At 44.4% G+C, this 22,625-nt stretch overlaps 1 protein-coding gene across 1 annotated transcript; it reads left to right on the forward strand.

The window, feature by feature from the left end:
• Window positions 1-10,573: 10,573 nt before the first annotated feature.
• Window positions 10,574-19,982, forward strand: GIMAP5 (GTPase, IMAP family member 5). Its single transcript, XM_019424747.2, has 3 exons — window positions 10,574-10,706; window positions 15,351-15,399; window positions 17,527-19,982. Exons 2-3 carry the CDS (start codon window positions 15,357-15,359, stop codon window positions 18,411-18,413), a joined length of 930 nt encoding a protein of 309 aa, XP_019280292.1. The 5' UTR covers window positions 10,574-10,706; window positions 15,351-15,356; the 3' UTR covers window positions 18,414-19,982.
• Window positions 19,983-22,625: the final 2,643 nt, after the last annotated feature.

Here is a 22,625-nt window from a genome sequence, read left to right on the forward strand (position 1 = left end):
AAAACACAGGAAGCAAAAAATAACAGACGTCAAGAAGAAATAGACAATTCAACAACAAGCTGTAGACTTCAATGTCCATGTTGAACAATGCGTACCACAGCTAATCAGAAGGTCAAAACAGAAACAGAAGATGTGACCCACAGATAAACCAACTAGACCTAACACTAGAGCACTTTACCCAACGAAATAGAATATGCATTCTTTTCAGGTACACAAAGAACGTTCTCCTAAATATAACCAGTAGGCCATAAAATTAGTCTCAGTAAATCTAAGAGGCTTGAAATCCTAGAGTACCATAGGGGGTAAGCTCCTTTACATCAGTCTTGGCAATACTTTTTTGGATTTGACCCCAAAAGCAAAGGCAATGAAAGACAAAATGAGCAAGTGAGACTACATCAAACTAAAAAGCTTCTGCCTAGCAAAAGAAACCATCAACAATACAAAAAGGCAACCCACTGAATGGGAGAAAATATTTGCAAATCATATATTCGATAAATATCCAAAATATATAAAGAACTCATATAATTCAATAGCAAATAATGATCAATTCAATTAAAAAAGGACAGAGGAACTAAATAGGCATTTTTGCAAAGACATACATATGGCGTATAGGTACATGAAGACATGCTCAGTGTCACCATCATCAGGGGAAATGCAAATCAAAACCACAATGACGTGTCACTTCACACCTGTTAGAATGGCTATCATCAAGAAAACAAGAAGTAACAAGCATTAGGGAGGATGTGGAGAAAAGGGAAGCCTTGTGCACTGTTTATGGGAATGCAAATTGGCACAGCCACTGTGGAAAACAGTAAGGAGGGTCCTTCAAAAATTACAGGTAAAATTACCATGTGATCCAGCAATCCCACTTCTGGGTATTATTCCAAAGGAAAGGGAAGCAGGATCTCAAAGAAATATCTACACTCACAAGCTCCCTGCAGCATTGCTCACAATAGCCAAGATATGTAAACAAGCTAAGTGTCCACCTATGGATGAATGGTTAAAAAAGATATATATATATATGTATATATGCACATATATATGTATATATGCGCATATATACATATATATGATATGCACATATATGTGAACTTGATATGGAACTTGAGGGCATTATCGTAAGCAAAATAGGTAGGACAGAGAGAAGCAAATACTATATGATATCACTTTTACATGGAATTTTATAAAGCCAAACTGATAGAAATGGAGAGAGAAATCAAGAGTAGAATGGTGGTGACCAGGGGCTGGAGGATGGGGGGATGGGGAGACATTGGTCAAAGAGTACAAAGTTCCAGTTATAAGACAAATAAATTCTGAGGATCTAATGTGCAGCACAGTGATTATAGTTCATACCACTGTATCATATATTAATAGTTACTAAGAGAGTAGATGATCTTAAATGTTCTCACTCAAAAAAAGAGTAATGGTAAAGATGTGATGTGATACAGGTGTTAGCTAATAATACTATAGTGGCAATCATTTTGCAATATAGAAGTGAATCAAATCAACACATTGCACCTTTTAAACTTAAACAGTGTTGCATTTCAAGTAAATCTCAATAAATCTGGGTAAGGTAGGGGGTGGGGATAAGGTGAAGGGCCGTGAGTTAGGTATCTTCACTAGAGTGTTTAACTGGCAAGACTGGGTAAAAATCAGACCCCCGAACATTAGCTTTAGATTAAATGAACCCCCTCACTACACACAAGGAGAGTTGACTCCAGAAACTGTAAGTGAGTTAGGCAGATCACAGAGTTGACTACTGACCTAACCAGGTCCAGGGCCCATAGCACCGTACCTTGTTGTAACCTTTTCTCCACATAATATCTAGCTATTTTACTCACCTCTCTCATGACCCTCCAGAGAGGAGAAACAGAAACTTGGGTCAGAGATACCAACTGAGGCTAGACTAAGCCTTGTATGAAAATTTCATCCTCTTCCTGCCATCTAATCTTTAATAGCTGAAAAGACCTCCTTTTCTTTAAGAATGTTAAGACTGGCAGAAGGGCATAATTCTCAGTCATATGGGATCTACCCTCTTGACTGACTCACCTTCCAAAGGCCCCAGCTCCTAAAACCATCCTCTTGGGCACGAAATTTTCAATATATGAAATATGTTGGGGGACACAAACATTCAGACCAAAGCAGACACTGACCCTCCTTAATACTGTCCTAGTTCTTATACCCAGCTAGATCTAGCCCTTTGTGACCCTTGGATGTTTTATTATCACCAGTGAAAGTGATGTCAGGGTCATACATATTAATGTCTACTTCTGATACATCAGTTTATTTCCTTTACAATAATTTACTGCCAAAAAAGAGAAATAACTATAGTGAAAATAACACAGTTCCCAAGTTTCTAGCATTTATTATGGCTGATGTCTTTCCAAAGTGAAGTCGAAATTTGGGTAATGTCTTCATTGTGCTTCTCAAATAGATTACTATGCAAAAAAAACAAAACAAACAAACTAAACAAAACAAAACCCAGAGGTCGTCTCACACAATGGAGAAAGAGGGAGCCACAGGTGCACTGGTGGAAAGCCTCAGACCCCGACATTCCACTGCTATGGTGGTCCCATGGAGTTCAATGGGGGAAGGCCAGCCCATGAAAGTGCTTGACCGCCACATCATTAGAAAATCAGATGCCATCCTTAGGTTGTGTAACCAAACCCAAAGGGTTTCCTTATTGCTCTGTCAGAATGTGACAAAACACTTTCAAGGAAGTTGGCTCCTCTCTTCAAATCAGCCATGCTCTAGTCCGGAGGTGTGGTTGCAACAGGAGGCACCTACTCACCTGGCCCAGGGTTCAGGGGCTGGAAGGAAGGTGGTGTTGGCGGGAAGTGGGGGGCAGCTCCACGTGGAGAAGGTGGGGGACCCCTAGGGCCATCCCAGTTCCACGTGGATTAGAAGGGCCCGCGCACGACTGTGCTTAGATGCCACTAGTTCCTGGGGCGCCAGAGGGGGGGTGGCACGTTGGACTTCGGGGTTGTGGTGAGCTGGGTCAGGAGGTCTGAGGGCCCCGGTGGCCCTTGCAGTGAGCTGGGCTCGGTGAAGTGCCTCTGGGCGGAAGTCCGCCATTAATCTCCGTCTTTAGGGTCCTCAGCAGCCCTGCAGGGCTCACATGGGGGCTCTGAGCCATGCGGGATCCCTTCGGTAACCCGGCAACTCGGGAACCCGCAGGGCAGCAGGGAGGGGGCCGGGGATGGGGGGACGGCCGCTGTCCCCAGCTCTGCCTCCAGGGCTGCGTGTGCATGAGCACTCACTGTGGGGCTGACTTTAACCCGTCATTCTTTCATTTCACGTTGTCTTGTGCACACGTGTCCACACACGCCCTCCAATTGTTGTTTGTTTCTGTCTTGTTTGCATATAGAAATGAGTTTTAAAGTAAATATAAGTATTAATGGCTTTTAAATTCGCATACGGAAATGTATGCTTAAATCAAAGGAAGGCTTCGACACCCACGGGTAAAAAGCCCTACTTGGGACATCGCGAGGGCGTGTTAGAAGGAGTAGCAGAGAGAGCAGGGTGTGGCACGTGGCACCGGACTTGTGTCTGTCTCAGAGCCATCCCTATGCACCTGCTCCAAGAGGTGGGGCCAAAAGGGGTTCCGTTTCTTTATTGACATGATCACATTAATGTTCATCTTGATAGCTTTCGTGTATGATGAAATAATATGATGAAACCACTTTGTAGGTTAAATTCCATAAAACTGTGATACAGAATCATCAAATCCAAGAGGTAACTTTTAGTAATAGTAAATACTCATGAATTAAAAAAAAAGATTTCATAAACAGATACATTTCACACTCATACATACTCCACAGGTATTATTCACAATAATAAATACTGCACATTATTGTGTGTATATTCCTGGGAGCTAGTGGAACTATAAGGTAGGATATGATTAGATGCCAGATACAAAGTGCAAATGTGGAAAGATTTTGATCTATATCTATGGATATCTATATACTAATAGTGTATTGAGGAACCTACAACGTATGTGAAAGTCAGGCATATGACAACACCCAGAAGTTGTAAGTACACTAGTGTAAGTTCCTTAAACGACATGTGAAGTGGTCTAATACTACTTCCATGTAGACTGTGATAAATGGTCTAAACATCCCAGAATAAAAAGCAGGGACTGTAAGATTGGATTAAAAAGCAAGGCCAACACATGCTATTTAAAAGAAACTCACTATAAATATAACAAGTGCATTACTTTTTTATCGGTGCCTAACAAATGACCTCCAACTTAGCAACTTGAAACAACATACGCTTATTGGCTCCGTCTCTGGGGGTCTGGAGTCTAGGCAAGGCCTGACTGGGTCCTGTGCTCAGAGTTGCTCGAAGCTTCAGTCATGGAGTCAACTGCTCAGTGGTGTCCTCTGTGGAGTTCAGGGCCTTTTTCCAAATTCATTCAAGTTGGTGGCAGCATTGAGTTGCTTGTGGTTGTAGGACTGAGTTCCTCCTCCCAGAGGGTCACCCTGGCTGCCCCTCTTGATAGGCAGTTCTCAATATGGATATTCAATATGGATATTCTCTCCAGTGGGAGAATCTCTTGCTTTTGAATATTTTTTGATTAGGCAGGCCCACCTGGTATAATCCCACCCCACCCCCTTTTTTCTAAAGTTTATTTAGAGAGAGACAGAGTGCGAGTGAGGGAGGGCAGAGAGTGAGAGAATCCCAAGAAGACTCTGCACTGTCAACGCTGAGCCGGATGGGAGGCTCCAACTCATGAAACCATGTGATCGTGACCTGAGTTGAAACCAAGAGTCAGACGCTTAACAGACTGAGCCACCCGGGCTCCCCTATAATCCCCCTTTGACTAACCCAAAGCCAACAGATTAGGAACCTTAATCACATGACAGAATGCCTTCACCTCTGCCATGTAAAGTGACATCCGTCCTATTCACAGGTCTGCCCATGCTCAAGGGGAGGGGATAGTCCCGGTCTTGTGCTCCAGTAGCAGGGGCATCTTGGGGCCCATCTTAGAATTCTTTCTACCTCAACAATATAGATGTGTTAAAAGCAAAAGGATGGGGAAAGAAATACCATGAAAACACTAATGAAAAGAAAGCTGAATCACTATATCAATAGAAAGGTAGGCTACAAACAAAGAATACTATTAAAGATAAAGACAGACATTATAGAAGGATAAATATGTCAATTTACCAGGAAGACATAACAGTCCTAAAAACACATGCACCTAAAACTTCAAAATACATGAAGCAAAGGCGACACAAATCAAAAGGACAGACAAATCCAAAAGTATACTTGGAGACTTTAACCTCCTTTCTTACTATTGGGTAAAACACATAGACAGAAAGTCAGTAAGAATACAGAAGGCGAGGGGCGCCTGGGTGGCGCAGTCGGTTAAGCGTCCGACTTCAGCCAGGTCACGATCTCGCGGTCCGTGAGTTCGAGCCCCGCGTCAGGCTCTGGGCTGATGGCTCGGAGCCTGGAGCCTGTTTCCGATTCTGTGTCTCCCTCTCTCTCTGCCCCTCCCCCGTTCATGCTCTGTCTCTCTCTGTCCCAAAAATAAATAAAAAACGTTGAAAAAAAAATTAAAAAAAAAAAAAAAAGAATACAGAAGGCGTAAGACTGGATACTTTCCCATTAAGGTGAGGAAAAGGCCAGTATGTCCCTCCTTATTATTCCAGTTCATCATCATACTGGACATCCAGCCAGTGAACCAAGGCAAGGAAAAGAAATGTGATAAAAACTGGAAGGGAAGTAATAAAGCTCTCTTTCATCAGAGATGATGTGATTATCTATGCAGAAAATCCCAAAGAGGGGAAAAAAAATATTCTAGGACTAATGAATCAGCTTAGCAAGGTATGATAATGCAAGATCAATGTGCAAAGACTGATTATATTTCTGTGTACTAGCAATGAACAATTGGAAATTAGAATTAAATAATCAGTACTATTGTAATAGCATTAGAAACCATGAACTACTTTGGGATAAACCTAAGATTTTTATGCTGAAAACTATGTTGGTGAGAAAAATCACAGAAGACCTAAATAAATGGGGAGATATCTCGTTTGTGGATAAGAAAATTCAGTATCATTAAGATGTCAATTCTCCCCAATTTCATCTATAGAGCAATACAATCCTGATCAAAATCTGAGTGGGATTTTTTTGTTCACGAGCTGCTTCTAAAATTTATATGAAAAAACAAAGAACAAAAACTATTTTGAATAAGAAAAAGTTGGAGGATTCACACTCTCTGATTGCAGGATTTGCTATAAATCTATACGCATCATAACTGCAAGGTATTAGTAAAGGTTACCATACATATGGATCAGTGGGACAGAATAGAGTCCAGAAACAGACCAATGGAAATATGACCAATAAATTCTTGGCAATTTTTACAAAAATTGAGAGAGAAAGAGAAAGAGATAGGATAATCTTTTCAAGACATGGGGATGGATGGCATCGATTTGAAATAAAAAATAATCTTGATGCATACTTTACACTGTATAGTAAAATTAACCATGTGATTTTGTGAGTGGCATTCCTCTACTCTGGGCATCAGTCTCCTTATCTGTAAAATGAAAGGGAAGAAAAGAAGAAGAAAAACTTCTGGATGAGCTCTGAGATCTTTCTAGCTCTCACCTCCCATGGCTGTCTTTCTTGCCTTCTGTCTACACAGAACTTATTCACTGCGTTAAACTTGCAGATGAAAAAATGTATACATGCACGTCTCCCCAAGGCTAATGGCAGCAGAGGCTGTGGGTGTCAGAAATACACAAGCTATGGCCTCTCATGACTTCTTATGTTGTCACTGAACTGTTTCTAGCACCTCTTGTGCAAATCAACCCCCTTTACCACCCCCCACAGAGGAATCGGTTTTGCATTCACTTTTTACCTTACCCAGTGCTGTGCTTCCTATTATCTGAAGGATGGATTGGAGAAGTTTACTTTCCCTTTGGATAAAGGCAATTAGCTAACAGGTGGTCCTCCAAATTACCAGGTGAATTTAGGGTGAACTGTGTCTAACAAATAATACAGTCAAGTCTTCTTACTTGAGGAATAGTTACAGTTTATCCTGACCACATATGCAGTGGGCTGCATCTGCTTGGCTACATAGCAGGCTACAATTTCCTTGTCTTTGCAATCTCTTTGAGGATCGCCTGTGATGCACATCACCTTCTGGTTTAATGCCTGTTCCAAGATAAAACTGTTTTCTTTCTCTTCTCTTTTGATGGAGAGGTTTTCTGAATTAGCAAGAGATTCTTTCAAACTATATTCCCCCCCAAATCTCAGGCAATGATTATTAGGTGACGCTAAGCCTAACTTCAAATATGAGCAGAAAGGAATCTGGAGATTCTCTAGGATAAGACTGGGCTCTGCTTAAACATGTATCATGCTCTGATCTTTCTTTGCAACATAATTGTTTTTGATTGATTGGTTGATTTTAATTTCAGTATAGTTAATATACAGTGTTGTGTTAGTTTCAGGTGTATATACAGCAATTCAACAATTCCATATATCACTCAATGCTCATCATGATAAGTGTACTCTTAATCCCCATCACCTATTTCACCCATTCCCCCCACTTCCCCTCTACTAAACCACCAGTGTGTTCTCTATAGTTAAGAGTCTGTTTCTTGGGTTGTCTCTTTTTCTTTGTTCGTTTGTTTTCTTTCTTAAATTCCACATATGAGTGAAATCATGTTATTTGTCTTTCTCTGACTTCACTTACTGTTATACACCCTAAAGCCATCCATGTTGCAAATAGCAAAATTTTGTTCTTTTTATGGCTGAGTAGTATTCCATTGTATATATACACCACATCGTCTTTATGCATTCATCTATTGATGGACACATAGGTTGCTTTCATAGTTTGGTTATTGTAAATAATGCTGCAATAAACATAAGGATGCAAGTATCCCTTGGAATTAGTGTTTTTTTGTAATTTGGGGGGTAAATACTCAGTAGTGCAATTACCAGATCATGGGGTAGTTCTAGTGTTAATTTCTTGAGGAACCTCCATACTGTTTTCCACAGTGGCTGCACCAGTTTGCATTCCCACCAGTAGCGCACAAGGGTTTCCCTTTTGTTCCACAACCTCACCAACACTTGTTGATTCTTGAGGGTTTTTTTAATGTTTATTTATTTTTGAGAGAGACAGAGCATCAGCGGGAGAAGGGCAGAGAGAGAGCAAGACACAGAATCTGAAGCAGGCTCCAGGCTCTGAGCTGTCAGCACAGAGCCCTATGTGGGGCTCAAACTCACAAACCGTGAGATGATGACCTGAGCCAAAGTCGAATGCTTAGCGGACTGAGCCACCCAGGCACCCTGCTCCTTGAGTTTTTTCCTTTAGCCATTCGGACGGGTGTGAGGTAATATCTCAGTGTGGTTTTGATTTCCATTTCCCTGATGATGAGTAATGTTGAGCATCTTTTCATGTGTCTGTTGGCCATCTGGATGTCTTCTTTGGAGAAATGTCTGCTCCTGTCTTCTGCCCATTTCTTCACTGTGTTATTTGGGTTTTGTTGTTGAGCCATATAAGTTCTTTATGTATTTTGGATACTAACCCTTTATCAGATATGTCATTTGCAAATATCTTCTTCCATTCACTAGGCTGTCTTTTAGTTTTGTTGATTGTTTTCTTTGCTGTACAGAAGCTTTTTATTTTGATATAGCCCCAATAGTTTCCTGAGGCAAGAGAACCAAATGCAAAGTAATTGTTTTATATTCATTACTCTAGTCTGAAATGTGCAATCAGTTGACAAATAGAAGAGCCACAGCCTCCCAAACCTGCCCCAGGAATCAATGGGCACGTAAGCGCCAAACCCCATTAAGCCCCTTAAGACTGGCTTGTCAGAGGACAGGCAAGGGGTAGCCAGCACGCGGGGTCTGGAAAGCCCTTGAAATCACGTCCTTAGAGTTGTTCTTTCAGCCCCTCTGTGGACCAGCACAGCCTTTCCGTCCCTGATAAGCAGAAGCATTCTAGAAACAGGAGTCTGGGTACCATCGGTGCTGAGGGGAATGCCCCACTGGGCCCTTCCTGGGTCACTGGAGGTGTTTCTTAACCTGGGGGTCCTCCACAGTCTTCAGAGCCTCTACCTCCAAATTCCATTTATTCTAACAAGTCCTAAAAAGGAAATGGGAGGATGTCTTCTTTAGAGAAGTGTCTATTCATGTTTTCTGCCCATTTCTTTACTGGATTATTTGTTTTTCAGGTGTGGAGTTTGGTGAGTTCTTTATAGATTTTGGATACTAGCCTTTTGTCTGACATGTCATTTGCAAATATATTTTCCCAGTCTGTCGGTTGCCTTTTAGTTTTGTTGATTGTTTCCTTTGCAGTGCAGAAGCTTTTTATCTTCATGAGGTCCCAAGACATCCTGATGGTCAACAGACACATGAAAACATGCTCAACGTTGCTCCTCATCAGGGAAATACAGATCAAAACCACACTGAGATACGACCTCACGCCGGTCAGAGTGGCTAAAATGAACAAATCAGGAGACTATAGATGCTGAAGAGGATGTGGAGAAACAGGAACCCTCTTGCACTGTTGGTGGGAATGCAAACTGGTGCAGCTGCTCCGGAAAACTGTGGAGGTTCCTCAAAAAATTAAAAATAGAACTACCCTATGACCCAGCAATAGCACTGCTAGGAATTTACCCAAAGGGTACAGGAGTGCCGATACATAGGAGCACTTGTACCCCAATGTTTATAGCAGCACTTTCAACAATAGCCAAATTATGGAAAGAGCCTAAATGTCCATCAGCTGATGAATGGATAAAGAAATTGTGGCTTATATACACAATGGAACACTACTTGGCAATGAGAAAGAATGAAATATGGCCTTTTGTAGCAACGCGGATGGAACTGGAGAGTGTTATGCTAAGTGAAATAAGTCATACAAAGACAGATACCATATGTTTTCACTCCTATGTGGATCCTGAGAAACTTAACAGAAGACCATGGAGGAGGGGAAGGAAAAAACAAAAAAAAAACCTGGAGAGGGAGGGAGCCAAACCATAAGAGACTCTTAAAAACAGAACAAACTGAGGGTTGATGGGGGGTGGGAGGAAGGGGAGGGTGGGTGATGGGCATTGAGGAAGGCACCTGTTGGGGTGAGCACTGGGTGTTGTATGGAAACCAATTTGACAATAAATTTCATATTATAAAATAAAATAAAGTGAAGTGAAATGAAATGAAATAAAATAAAATAAAATAGTAAAATAAAATAAAATAAAATAAAATAAAATAATATTGGGTGGGGAAGGCAATGGGAGGAGGCATGGCGACCCCAGCAGGCTCAAACAGGAATTGTCCCTTTATGGAAGCCACACGGCCACCCACTCGCTCGCCGCTCTCCAGGTGCTGCGGACCCCAAGGGACCGTCCCTGTCTGGGCCGGCGGGGGCCAGGCTCCCTGATCCCCTTTGCCTTCTGGAGCCAAGGCCGAGCCCTGGAGCCCGCGGCCTCCCCCGCGGTTCCTCCCTAAATGCACCCGCCCCGCTTCCTGCTGCGCCCTCATCGCCCTGAGAGCCGCCCACGTCCCCGCCCTCACCCCACCCCCCATCCCCGGGAGCCACCCGCGTCCCCGCCGCCCCGAGAGACGCCCCGAAAGCCGCCCGAGAGCCGCCCCGAAAGCCGCCCGAGAGCCACGGGCCCCCGAGAGCCTCCTGCTGCCGCGTCCCCGCCACCGCGAGAGCCACGTCGAGCACGCAGCCCGCAGCGCCGCTCCTGGTAAGGGGACGGTCCCAAAGTCTTTAGGGGGTCTGAGGGCCCAAGGTTTAGTCCCACCCAGTTCTGGTGTGATCTCACCCAGAGTGCAGGACTTGTGGGTTCGCCCCTCAGTGAACCGGGATGGTGATGGTGGGAGTTACGGGCTCAGGGGATTCGGGGTGGCTGGAAACAGGCTTGGAACCACTCAGCCTGCGCTCACAACCCAGCACATTTCATGGCGCCACAGGCCAGTTGTCCACTTCCTGGCCCCTGTGATCCTCGTGAGCCTCGCAGGGTTTCTTAAAGCAGGACTATTGTCCTCCCCTTTGACAGATGAGAAAACTCAAACGCCCCAGGTACCCTAGCCAGGTAGGGACACACGTCCAGTTTCAATCCCTTAACCTCCCCACCACCCTCAATCCCTGACTTGTGCCAAGGCCCAGAAAGGTCTGGGAGAAGAGGACGCATTCCTAGCGTTGCAAAGGGCAAATGTGGGATTATTATTCCCTCACCCCCACGCACACCAGTCCCATGGGCCAGGTGTTCCAAAAAGACCCCTCAGGGGACATTGTCCCATGACTTTGATCAGAAGCCATTCCATTCTCCCCCAAATACCCCCCCCCCATCTTTTGTATGACACAATATAGGTAGGACTCTATTCTAGGGCAAACATACTATGCTCAGGGCATATGGGAACAATCCTTTTGTCTGCTAACCCTTGGTGGGAGTTGTGTCACAACCTCACAGTGACAGAAGTACAGAACAAGTGAGCCAAACCAGGAAATAAAGGGACTGGGCAGATGAGTGAAGGAGATATTTGTGAACTAGGCAAGAAATATTTTTTATCTTTCCCAGAACAGCATTAGAGAGCCTGCTTTCTCATGGTTTGATAAAATGAAGTAGCATCATGATAAAATCAGGCTCATACAATCTTAAAATCAGAATGTACATTATGTTTGCTTTCGATTCCTACCTAGGCTAGATCCTCCTACCATCCCAGTCTGATTCTGTCATTTCTGCTTACATGCTGCCTGCCACTCTCTCATGATACCTCGTCCCATTTTGGAGGAGGTTAGCAGAATTTTCCTTTTGGAGAAGAAATCTGCCTTAGTTCCCAAATCACTCACTTTTGCCTATGCTGAGGTTGACACGTACCACATTCTTTCAGGTATTCAGTGCTTCCCCAGCCTTTTCCGAGGCTTTATTCCATCCTGTTAATATTTTGTCTGTGACTCATTTTAACATTTCTGTCAATATCCTTCAGACTTGCCTCTGGACCCTTTCTTATTTGTTAATATCTGCCTAAAAATCCATCCCTCAGGGGGAGGTATGTCTCCCCCCGCAGCCTGACCCACTCAGAAGATAGTTCAGAAGAACCACTATACTGCATTTCCACTAATGTAACCTGAGTTGATTGGCCTTTTGAGACAGCCACACTGCACCATTTGGGTCACACTTAATCAAGTCAAGCAAAAACACCAGATTATTTTAAACGAAACTACTTCAATTCAGAGCAACTCCTGCCTCCTGCAAATTTTTTTGAACATATATATATATATATATATATTTTTTTTTTTTTTTTTTTTTAAGAACATGCGCTCAAGATTTTGCAATAGGGGCGCCTGGGTGGCTCAGTCAGTTAAGCATCCAACTTCAGCTCAGGTCATGATCTTGAGGTCCGTGGGTTCAAGCCCCGAGTCGGACTCTGTGCTGACAGCTCAGAGTCTGGATCCTGCTTTGGATTTTGTGTCTCCTCTCTCTGCCCCTCCCCAACTCACATAGTGTCTCATGCTGTCTCTCAAAAATAAATAAATGTAAAAGAAAAATTTTAAAGATTTTACAATACAATTCTCCATGTTGATTCTAAGGCAGACATCCAGCCTGTCAACACCAGTTGATGTTCTGACTGTGGGATGCTAACATTGTATGCAGTGTTCCAAGATGATGGTGGACTTGTTTGGAATAATCTCTTTTACCCCCTGTGGAATCAAGGAGGATATGCAAGCAAAAGGGGCCTTTTTTATATAGCTTAGCTCCATGGCAGTTGGGTGACCTTGGGCAAGTCATCTGATGCTCAATTTCCTAATATTTTAATAGAAATTTCAAGACTATTTGATCACATCACAGGGAATTTATTTCTTTATTTTTTTGTTTTTATTTTGAGAGAGAAAGAGAGAGAGAGGGAGGGAGGGAGGGGCAGAGAGAGAGAGACAGAGAGAGAATCCCAAGCAGACTCCATGCTCAGCATGGAGCCTGACGGGCTCAATCCCACCACCGTGAGATCACAATCTGAGCTGATATCAACAGTTGGACATGTAACCGACAGCCACCCAGGCACCCCTCACATCACAGGGAACTTAGAAGAACAGTTAGAATCGTGGACATGAAAGAATTCTGAAGGTTATAGATGGCTGCACAGAGGATGTTCACAATGATGAAACCCATCATCAACATCCTCACCCCTATCATCATCGTCTTTACCGAATCAGTAGATTGATTCCAGCATGTTTTATGAGGTTCCCAAACCTCAGAAAATGTCATCTAAAAATACGAAAGATGTCAGAGAACTTGAGGAGTTTTAGCAAAAGCTGTAATATAATTTACTAAAAGCAAAGGACAGCATGTGAAAGATGGTGAGGCAAATGGTCTTCTCTGGGCTTAAAGAAGGGAGGGGAGGAAAAGGAAAGAGAAGGAAAGGAAGAAGGGAAAAGCAGGAAATTGTCTTAATATATTCTGATAATGTGGAAGAGGATGGTTTCCCCTAAGGAGGGCCAAACAAAACAAAACAAAACAAAACCAAAAACAAACAAAAAAAACACATCCACTGCATGAGTAGAAAAGCATGCAGAAGTTATTTCCATATGACAGAAGCCACCTGAATAGCCAATGAGCTATGAAAAACACTTTTGATTCTATGGCAATTAGTAAAATTCGAGTTTAAACCAATTAAGATATCCTTATTTATGCCCAGAAGAGCGACAAAAAATTAAGTCTAATATCACCAAATGCCAGTGAAGGTTTGGGAATTCTCATACGTGGCTTGTGCCAATGTGAGTTAGCACAACCATCCTGGGGGCATAATTAGCAATACCTAGTCAGATGGCAGCTGTTTATCCCAGGTAAATTGCTGCACGTGTGCACAAGAGGACATACATGGGGATTCTTTTGCAGCATTGTTGATAGTACAAGCACATAGCTTGAAACAGCTCAAAGTTTGTTGATAATTGATAAAATGTTCCATAAACAAGGTCATCTACATAAAAAGCTTAAAATACAAAACCAGTACTATACATTATCTATAGAGACATGTGTATGCAGAAGTATAAATAGGCAAACGAGAATGATCCACAAAATCCTCAGAATATTGTCTTTCAGAGGACAGAGGGAGGGGCAATAAGACTGGGGAGCCAAACAATGTTAATGAAACTACATGTGTAATGTTTGACTTTTCAAACAGAATAGCTCCAGTAAAAATGCCCAAATATTTACATTTGTTCATTGCAAATGGTAGCTACTTCATGCATTTCTCCACTTAAAAAATGTGTTTCAAAACCGCATAATCTTTAAACCTGGATAAAGACATAGCTCCAGTAAAAATGCCCAAATATTTACATTTGTTCATTGCAAATGGTAGCTACTTCATGCATTTCTCCACTTAAAAAATGTGTTTCAAAACCGCATAATCTTTAAACCTGGATAAAGACAAAGAACCTCAGAGTTCATCTTCATTATATTGCATGTCTCGTGCCTGCCTTATCTAATGCTTACTTACCTTTCCTAATACCAAGAAGAATGACCCAATAATCTGCCTCATTTGAAGGAAACATTTATGCCAATCCTGGTGCCGATTTCTGATTAAATCCGCTGAGATACAAAAATGGAGATTATCTGGGGACCAGGACCTCAGAACCCACCAGGAAAGAAGTTGGATTAAGATCTGAGCAGGCAATGAGTTTATCTTGAATTTGTCCTGAATGTTGATTCTGTCCCTTCAGTCATGGCACCACCTTCTCTCCACCAAACTCCCTGGCGTGGGGCAAGGTGGGGGATGGGGTGGTAAGGAAGGTGCTGGGGCTCGGCCCTCTACAACTACTTCCTCTGCTGTCAGTGCCTGAAGGTAACCTTGTTCCCATCCCGCTCTCCCACTGGAAGGAACATTGTGCTTTCCTCTTTGCCAATGGAGTATCTGACACAGTTTCTGGGAGCAAAAACTCTCAGTACTTCAAACAAATCAGTGTTATTTACAGAAAGGCAGGGTTGTTGTTTTTTTTCTCTGTATCCTAGCAAGTTTGCCTACTTTGATTCCAACTAATAATAATGCCCCACTCCTGGTTCCATAGAAGAATGCTTTCTTCATTTCATGCCTTTTCAAGTTGGAGAAAGAAAAACCAACTGATTCCATTTTAAAAATCTTTCCTAATTTCCTATAAGTTAAAAAAAAAAAAGCAACAGTGCATTGCGTTAACATAACCTAACTTAACTTTGCCTGGCTTGCATAAAGTTATTCATAGATGTTTGGAAGTATAATATGAGTTAGAAAATTAGCAATGGAAATGGCTCATCCTAGGATAATTATTCTTAGTTGTCTGAATTGAAAGTGTTCTCAGGCCTTAGCAACTCCCATATGGACACTTGCTTTCATTCCTTTCCTGTTTTTTATTCCAGAAGAGAATGGAAGGGCTTCAGAGAAGCAGATATGGAACTATGACTGAAGGTAAGAAAGCCTTGGTGTTTGCAGGAGCTCCAGGCACCCAGGAGCATCACTGTTCTGTCTCCACCGACTCTCACCTCAAACACGGGGACAGAAACCCAGTTACTTTAAACTGAGAAGGTGCCTGGGTGGCACTCTTTGGTGTAACACACTGTCCAGAGAATGAAAAAATATAAGCTACAGACTGGGAGAAAATATTGGAAAAATCCATACCTAATTATGGTATATTCAAAAAAGAAATCTTCATGGGGCGCCTGGGTGGCTCAGTCGGTTGAGCGTCCGACTTCAGCCCAGGTCATGATCTCGCGGTCCGTGAGTTCGAGCCCCGCATTGGGCTCTGTGATGATGGCTCGGAGCTTGGAGCCTGCTTTGGATTCTGTGTCTCCCTCTCTCTCTGACCCTCCCCTGTTCATGCTCTGTCTCTCTCTGTCTCAAAAATAAATAGACATTAAAAAAAAAAAAGAAATCTTCAAACTTAATACTAAGACATCAAAAATGAAATAAATAATAAATTAAAAATGGGTGATATGAAGAAACATATCACCAAAGACAATACACATAAAGAAGCACCTGGGTGGCTCAGTCAGGTAAGCATTCAACTCTTGACTTCGGCTCAGGTCATGATCTCATGGTTTGTGAGATCCAGCCCTGCCACAGGCTCTGTACTGACAGAGCGGAGGCTGCTTGGGATTCTCTCTCTCTCTGCCCCTCCCTTGCTCGCGCTTTCTTCCTCTCACAAAATAAGTAAACATAAAAAAAAATAAGCTGAAGAAGAAAGAGACAACTGTCACCTGTTCTTCCCCTTCCCTGTCATCATCATGCCCAGCACACTGTCGCCTGCACATGATTGGTGGGAAATGTGGAGGTGAAACTTCACGTCAGGGTTTGGAGGATTTGGAACCAGGCTGTGAAAACGATTTCTCTTTCCTTGTCTGCTCCCAACTGGAAAGAGGAAGAGTTCCCGTAGAGATTTAGTAACCCTGCATGCTCCAAATGCTTCAGGAGAGGAGGAACCAACACTGAGTAGAAGGAATCAAATAACAGATTTTAGGAGCCTGAAATGGCCTTAATTCATTTGAACTCATAAAGACTCTAAAAAGTCCTCGGGTTCTCACCCCCCTCCAACCCTTGAAGGTTTTAGCTCTTGGCTCGTGTCACCCCACCTCCAACACCTCCCTGTGCAGTTCACTCAGCCAGTTTCCTGTGTAGTTCACTCAGCCAGATATCTCCAACACATGTGCTTCTAATGTCCTTTCTTCCACTTTTCTTCAGCCTCCCATCCAGGGGCATCTCCCAGACTTTGTCCTTGACGTTAACGACCTTCTGTCATCTCAGTTTCAAGCCTCCAACTGCCCACCCACAGAGCAGACATCCAGGGACATTCAGCTAGTCCTTGGCAGGAGGTCACCGAAGCTCTGACAGCTGAGATGCACTTTACGCCTGAGGTTCCTATGTGTGCATTGAGCCTGGGGATTTGTGGGTGGAAAAGAGGTGATAATGTTTTCTCATTCGTGGCTTCTCATCCTCTGCCTCCTTCTCATCTCACATTTATCTAGCATGAAATTGACCAAAGCACCATCTATGGAAAAGCCCTGGGATCACATTCCTTTAAAAAAAAGCTGTATTTTCCCTGCTGTAGATGAAGTGCTTAGAGCATTCTTCTCAGTGGAGTGGTCCCTCCCTTGGCTGTGGGTCCAAGCTTCTAATTTCTAACATAGGCTTTCTATGATCCAAGAACATCCTAAAGGATACGAACTTTCGGGGCGCCTGGGTGGCTTGTCAGTTAAGCGTCCGACTTCAGCTCAGGTCATGATCTCACGGTCCGTGGGTTCGAGCCCCGTGTTGGGCTCTGTGCTGACAGCTCAGAGCCTGGAGCCTGTTTCAGATTCTGTGTCTCCCTCTCTCTCTGACCCTCCCCTGTTCATGCTCTGTCTCTCTCTGTCTCAAAAATAAATAAACGTTAAAAAAAGTATATTTAAAAAAAAGGATACGAACTTTCATATGTATTTAGATGTGACTGTTTTGGCGACAGGAAGGTCCACGAGTTTTCATGCGATTCCATGAAGGTCCCTGCCCTGGAAATCTTAATCGCTAACTTAGTAAGACACACACAAATTGGTTTTTTTATAGGCAGAGGGGAAGATAACTGGTTTGCAACATCGTCCTCACTGAGGATCATCCTGGTGGGCAAGACAGGCAGCGGGAAGAGTGCCACAGGGAACAGCATCCTCTGCCAGCCAGTGTTCGAGTCCAAGCTGAGAAGCCAGCCTGTGACCAGAAAGTGCCAGGCAGAGACAGGGACCTGGGATGGAAGGAACATCCTGGTGGTTGACACACCCCCCATCTTCGAGGCAGGGGCTCAGACCCAGGACACGTACAAGGACATCGGGGATTGCTACCTGCTCTCTGCCCCGGGGCCCCACGTGCTGCTGCTGGTGACCCAGCTGGGGCGCTTCACCGCCCAGGACACGGTGGCGGTGAGGAGGGTGATGGAGATCTTCGGGGAAGAAGCCATGAAATACATGGTGGTCCTCTTCACCCACAAGGAGGACTTGATGGGCGAGTCCTTGGACAATTACGTCGCAAACACGGACAACCATAGCCTGAGGAGCGTGGTCCAGGAGTGCAGCAAGAGGTACTGTGCCTTCAACAACAAGGCCACCGGGGAGGAGCAGGGGGAGCAGCGGGCCCAGCTGATGGCCGTGGTCGAGAGGCTGGAGAGGGAGAACCAGGGCGCCTTCCACACCAACAGCCTCTTCTTTGAAGCCCAGATGCTGCTGCAAGATGGGGGCAGTGCCCACGGGGAAGAGCACAGGCGCTTCCTGACCAAGGTGCAGGAGTATGTGGGAAAGCAACAGCGAGCCCTGAAAGAGAGAGGCAGTAACTGGGCCTCCAGGGTGCTCCTCAGAGTCAAAAACTGGGTGTTTTCTAACCCTGGGATATCTGCCTTCCTTGTTATATGCTTTCTGATTTTTCTTGCCGTTTTAATTAACTTGTGTATTACTCATGCACACTGAGCGTTTTCAGATGACTTCTGCAGTCAGCTATATTATTTTTTGAGTCCCCGTCTCTGTCTGTGTCAGATTCTTTATATGCTTTTTTACATAATTTCACTTCAGTTTCTCCTCCTTGCATTAGACATGCCACCTTTTCTTTTTTTTTTTTTTTTTCAAGTGCTTTTAGGTAAATAAAATCCAAAGGAAAAAAATTTTTTTGTTTTTGTTAAAAATTGTAGCAGTAAGAACAAAAAGGATGAGAAACTAACCGTCACAGGATGTCTGCAGGAAGGAAGGTGGTGGACTGTGAAGCTGTGCGGATGTCCTACCTCTGGGCCCTATTTTGTGCAACGATGCTGTCGAGGGGAGACACGTGTTACATTAAAAGCCGGTGGCAGAATTCTCTATTTTATTCAGAAACATGCTCTGATTTCATTGGAGTTGGTCATAAAAGACGCCCATCCCCATCCCCACACCTTCGAGAGAGGATGATGAGGTTGTTGAGGGGACTTGGGGGGACTTTCCAAGGCAAGAAGAGGTCCGGGACGGAATGCACAAGAGGGGTCTGGCATGATGAAGGAGAGAAAAGGGGTCACCACAGCGGGGTGGGGCTGAGCCTTAGGAAAAGCAGTCGCTGAGAAATTCCAGTGACGGGGAAATGAAGGAACTGTAATGTCTTAAAGCAGGGGTTGGCAGGGCCAGATAGTGAATATTTTAGGCTTAAAAATGGTCTATAGTCTGCTCAGCTCTGCCCTGGCCGCCACAGGCAATGCGAGGCTACATTCCTATAAAACTTAATGAACAGGGACATCTGAATGTCATGTAACTTTCCTATGTGGCCATGAAACATAATTCTTCCTTTTTTTTTTAATTTTTTTAATGTTTTTGTTTATTTTTGAGAAAGAGAGAGATAGAGCATGAGCAGGGGAGGGGCAGAGTGAGAGGGAGACACAGAATCTGAAGCAGGCTCCAGGCTCTGAGCTGTCAGCACAGAGCCCAACACGGGGCTCGAACTCACAGACTGTGAGATCATGACCTGAGCTGAAGTCGGATGCTCAACCGACTGAGCCACCCAGGCGCCCCTAATTCTTCCTTTGATTTCTTCAACCATTTTAAAATGTGAAGGCTTCTCTTCCCTCACAGGACGTATGAAACACACAGCAGGCCAGAGTGGGTCCATCCTATGGTATATTTCCTGTTGCTGGTCGAGCTGTGTTATAATGCAACATCTTAACCTCAAACCCAGGAAAGGCCAGTTCAATCATGTGTGTTGTCCGTGGGACTTTGGGAAAAGGGTCGTGTCCAACTGTTCGATGGTAGTAAAGAGAAGAGGGCAGACACTGGGGTGGAATCTGAGCAGAGGTCATGAATTCAGCAGAAACAGGAAATCAGATGAGGGCGTGTCTGGTGGCCCCTCCCCTGCCATCTTGTTGATAGCTGCCCCTCCTTCTGTGCTCCTTTGTACCTGTGAGGGACCTGCAGTCACCCTGGGCAGCCTGCGACTGGATGTGGGGTGAGTCTCAGGAACTCGATGTGATACCCAAGCATCATTCTCCAAGCCTGTATTGGTAATAAAGGTGCCATATTGAACCTTACAACTGTATCACGTAACTGACTCCAGACATGTTCCACGAGTGTTAAGTTTAAGCTCCTCAAGCCCTGGACACACTAAGGAACTTTGAGTTTTCAGGCCAAGGACCACCTCCTGAAGGCAGTAGTCCCAATTTGGCCAGCCTTACTCGGTCTCTCCTTCCTTGAGTTAATCTGGTCCAGCTCCACATGCGTTTACTACGTGAGTACTGAGTGCCGGGTTCTATGTGGGCACCAGGGATAGAACATAAACGGTACATGGCTCCTGCTTCACGCACGTGACTGCGTGGTGGAAGGATGAAAGGCACATGGAAGTGGGTCTAAGGGAAATTTACTGGAGAAATAAGGTGTCCACCAAAAGGAGAGTACACAGGCTCCCTAGATAGGCTGCCGTGCGCTGTCTAGGAACATGCTGGCCTCTCTGGGCAGTCACTTTGGGTTGGGGGAGGCCACTGTCAAGGACGAAGAGGTGAATCAACATGCGGGAGGCTTGGGGCAGGGAGAGACAGGGCTGAGGGGGGGTCCTGGGCATCACCTCCAGGGCTCCATGGCTGTCTCCTACAGAAAGGAAGTCACTGGAGGCTTTTAAAGAGCTTAGTATATTTTAAGAAGTTCCCGTAGCAGCAACGTGGTGGTTGGATTATATAAATGTAAGCCCGGGGGCAGGGACAACATTTAGAAGAGAAGATTTCCATCTCAGCCGTCAGGGCCTGAGCTGTAGCAAAAGAAATGGATGGAAAGGAGAGGATGTCCATGGGCAACACTGAGGAGGGGCAGAATCAACACCAGGTGGTCCTAGACAGCAACACAGGCTGTCTGCTTTTTCCAAAAGCAGGACATTCCTAGGAAATCCTTTTGAAAGCCAACATGGCATAAAGCAAAGAAACAATTACTGTTAATTTATATGAAAATTTTTTGAGCATTCCCAGACCCACAAAATAACCATTCTTCAGGCACATGTCGCTAACAGGTGCACAAAATCAGTTGAGATAAAGCCCAGAGCTCGGGAGGCTGGATGCTGAGACGCTGTGTGGAGCTCCAGGGGAAAGCACTGACAGGGCCGCCCTCACTGCCTGGGGTGCATCTGCCCCTCCAAAGTCTCATTGCAAAACCAACGCTGAAATCTATTTTCACTTTTTGCTGTTTGTCATAAAAATGAAAATCCTCTTCAGATTTCTTTCACTAAGCAAAACAGGTACTAATGTAAGTCTTTCATAAAAAATCTTTTTAATGTTTATTTACTTTTGAAAGAGACAGAGACAGAATGCAAGTGGGTTGGGGCAGAGAAAGAGGGAGGCACAGAATCTGAAGCAAGCTCCAGGCTCCGAGCTGTCAGCACAGAGCCTGACGTGGGGCTCGAACTCACGAGCTGTGAGATCATGACCTGAGCCGAAGTCAGACACTCAACTGACTGAGCCACCCAGGCGCCCCTGTAAGTCTTTTATAAAAGCAAAGTGGCGTACCATGAACTTTCAAAAGAAGGAGATTCCTGTATCAATCAGGGAGGGAACCAGATTTCTGTCTGGGCCACCCTGTGACATGTAGCTCCCTTCACTGCCCTGCACCTTCAGAGGGAGAGTGGTTTGAGCAGAGCAAGGTGAAGACTTTGGATCTGAATGTGCCAACCTTGAAGCCTTCTGAGACATCAGTACAGATCCAGGAGACAGTGGATGATCTGGCCTCCCTTCAGGAAGGCATCTGGATGAGGCATAAACAGCCCAAGAAAGTGTCGGCTGCAGCAGGGTTACAGGAGAAGAGCCTCCCTCCAGGCGTGCGGCTGGTCCATCCCCAGACTCCCGGTCCAGCCCCCGGGCTCACACAAGGGGTCTGTGTCATTGCCCAGTAATCCAGACTGCATCCCACCTCTGTTGCTCTACAGGGGGAATAAAGCTGGAGAGCTGGCCCAAAGGTATTTTATAGCAGAGATGAAGAAAGGGTTTTGTTAAACATTTACTCACATGGAAATGTTTGCCCAAAGAAATTCCTTGGAAAGTGTTCAAAGGTAAGCTCTGTTTCTCCCAAAAACTGTAAAGGAAACACACAGAAGACTTGCCAAGAGAGGCTCATATTTCCCCTACTCTCTCCCATTTTATCAAAATCATCCAACTAAATGGAGTTTTCACGTTACTCAGGATTCGCTGAATGTCTACTATGGATCAGACACGTTAGTAGTAGAGGGAGGCCTTTCCCAATTCTAGGAATAAGAAAAGAGAAACCAGTTCATCTGTTCTCAGTGCCCTGTCCTCAGAAGAAGCATGGTAACAGGAAAGATCTGAGAGATTTAAAGATTTTTTAAAAAGGAATATGGAGAATTCTTCATTAGTTCAAATATTTCCAAGTGTAGTTCCAAAAGAATTGAAGCATCAGGAAATTTGTAGGTTGACATTTCTGAAATCCAGAGATAGGGTGGGCTTCAGGACTGGCTGGTTCAAGGCTCAGGTTTGTTCCATCTCTCTGTCTGCTTGGAAGTGTTGCCTTCAAGATCAGGATGGATGCAAGATGGCTGCTGGGGTTCCAAGCATCACGCTTACATCCAACAACGCCTAAAAGAAAAGCAGCGATGTTCTGAAGAGGGCTCTGCACTGACAGGCTAACAGCAGTGAGTCCAATGTGGGGCTTGAACTCACACACTGCAAGATCATG

Source organism: Panthera pardus, unplaced genomic scaffold (assembly GCF_024362965.1).
Source record: "Panthera pardus isolate Hobbes unplaced genomic scaffold, ASM2436296v1 HiC_scaffold_9, whole genome shotgun sequence".
NCBI lineage: Eukaryota > Metazoa > Chordata > Mammalia > Carnivora > Felidae > Panthera > Panthera pardus.

Bases quoted from the DNA above. Each gene is read 5' to 3' on its own strand.
- GIMAP5 (XM_019424747.2), top strand. From the start codon at position 15,357: ATGGAAGGGCTTCAGAGAAGCAGATATGGAACTATGACTGAAG. The intron at 15,400-17,526 runs GTAAGAAAGCCT...GTTTTTTTATAG, and splicing joins ATATGGAACTATGACTGAAG to GCAGAGGGGAAGATAACTGG.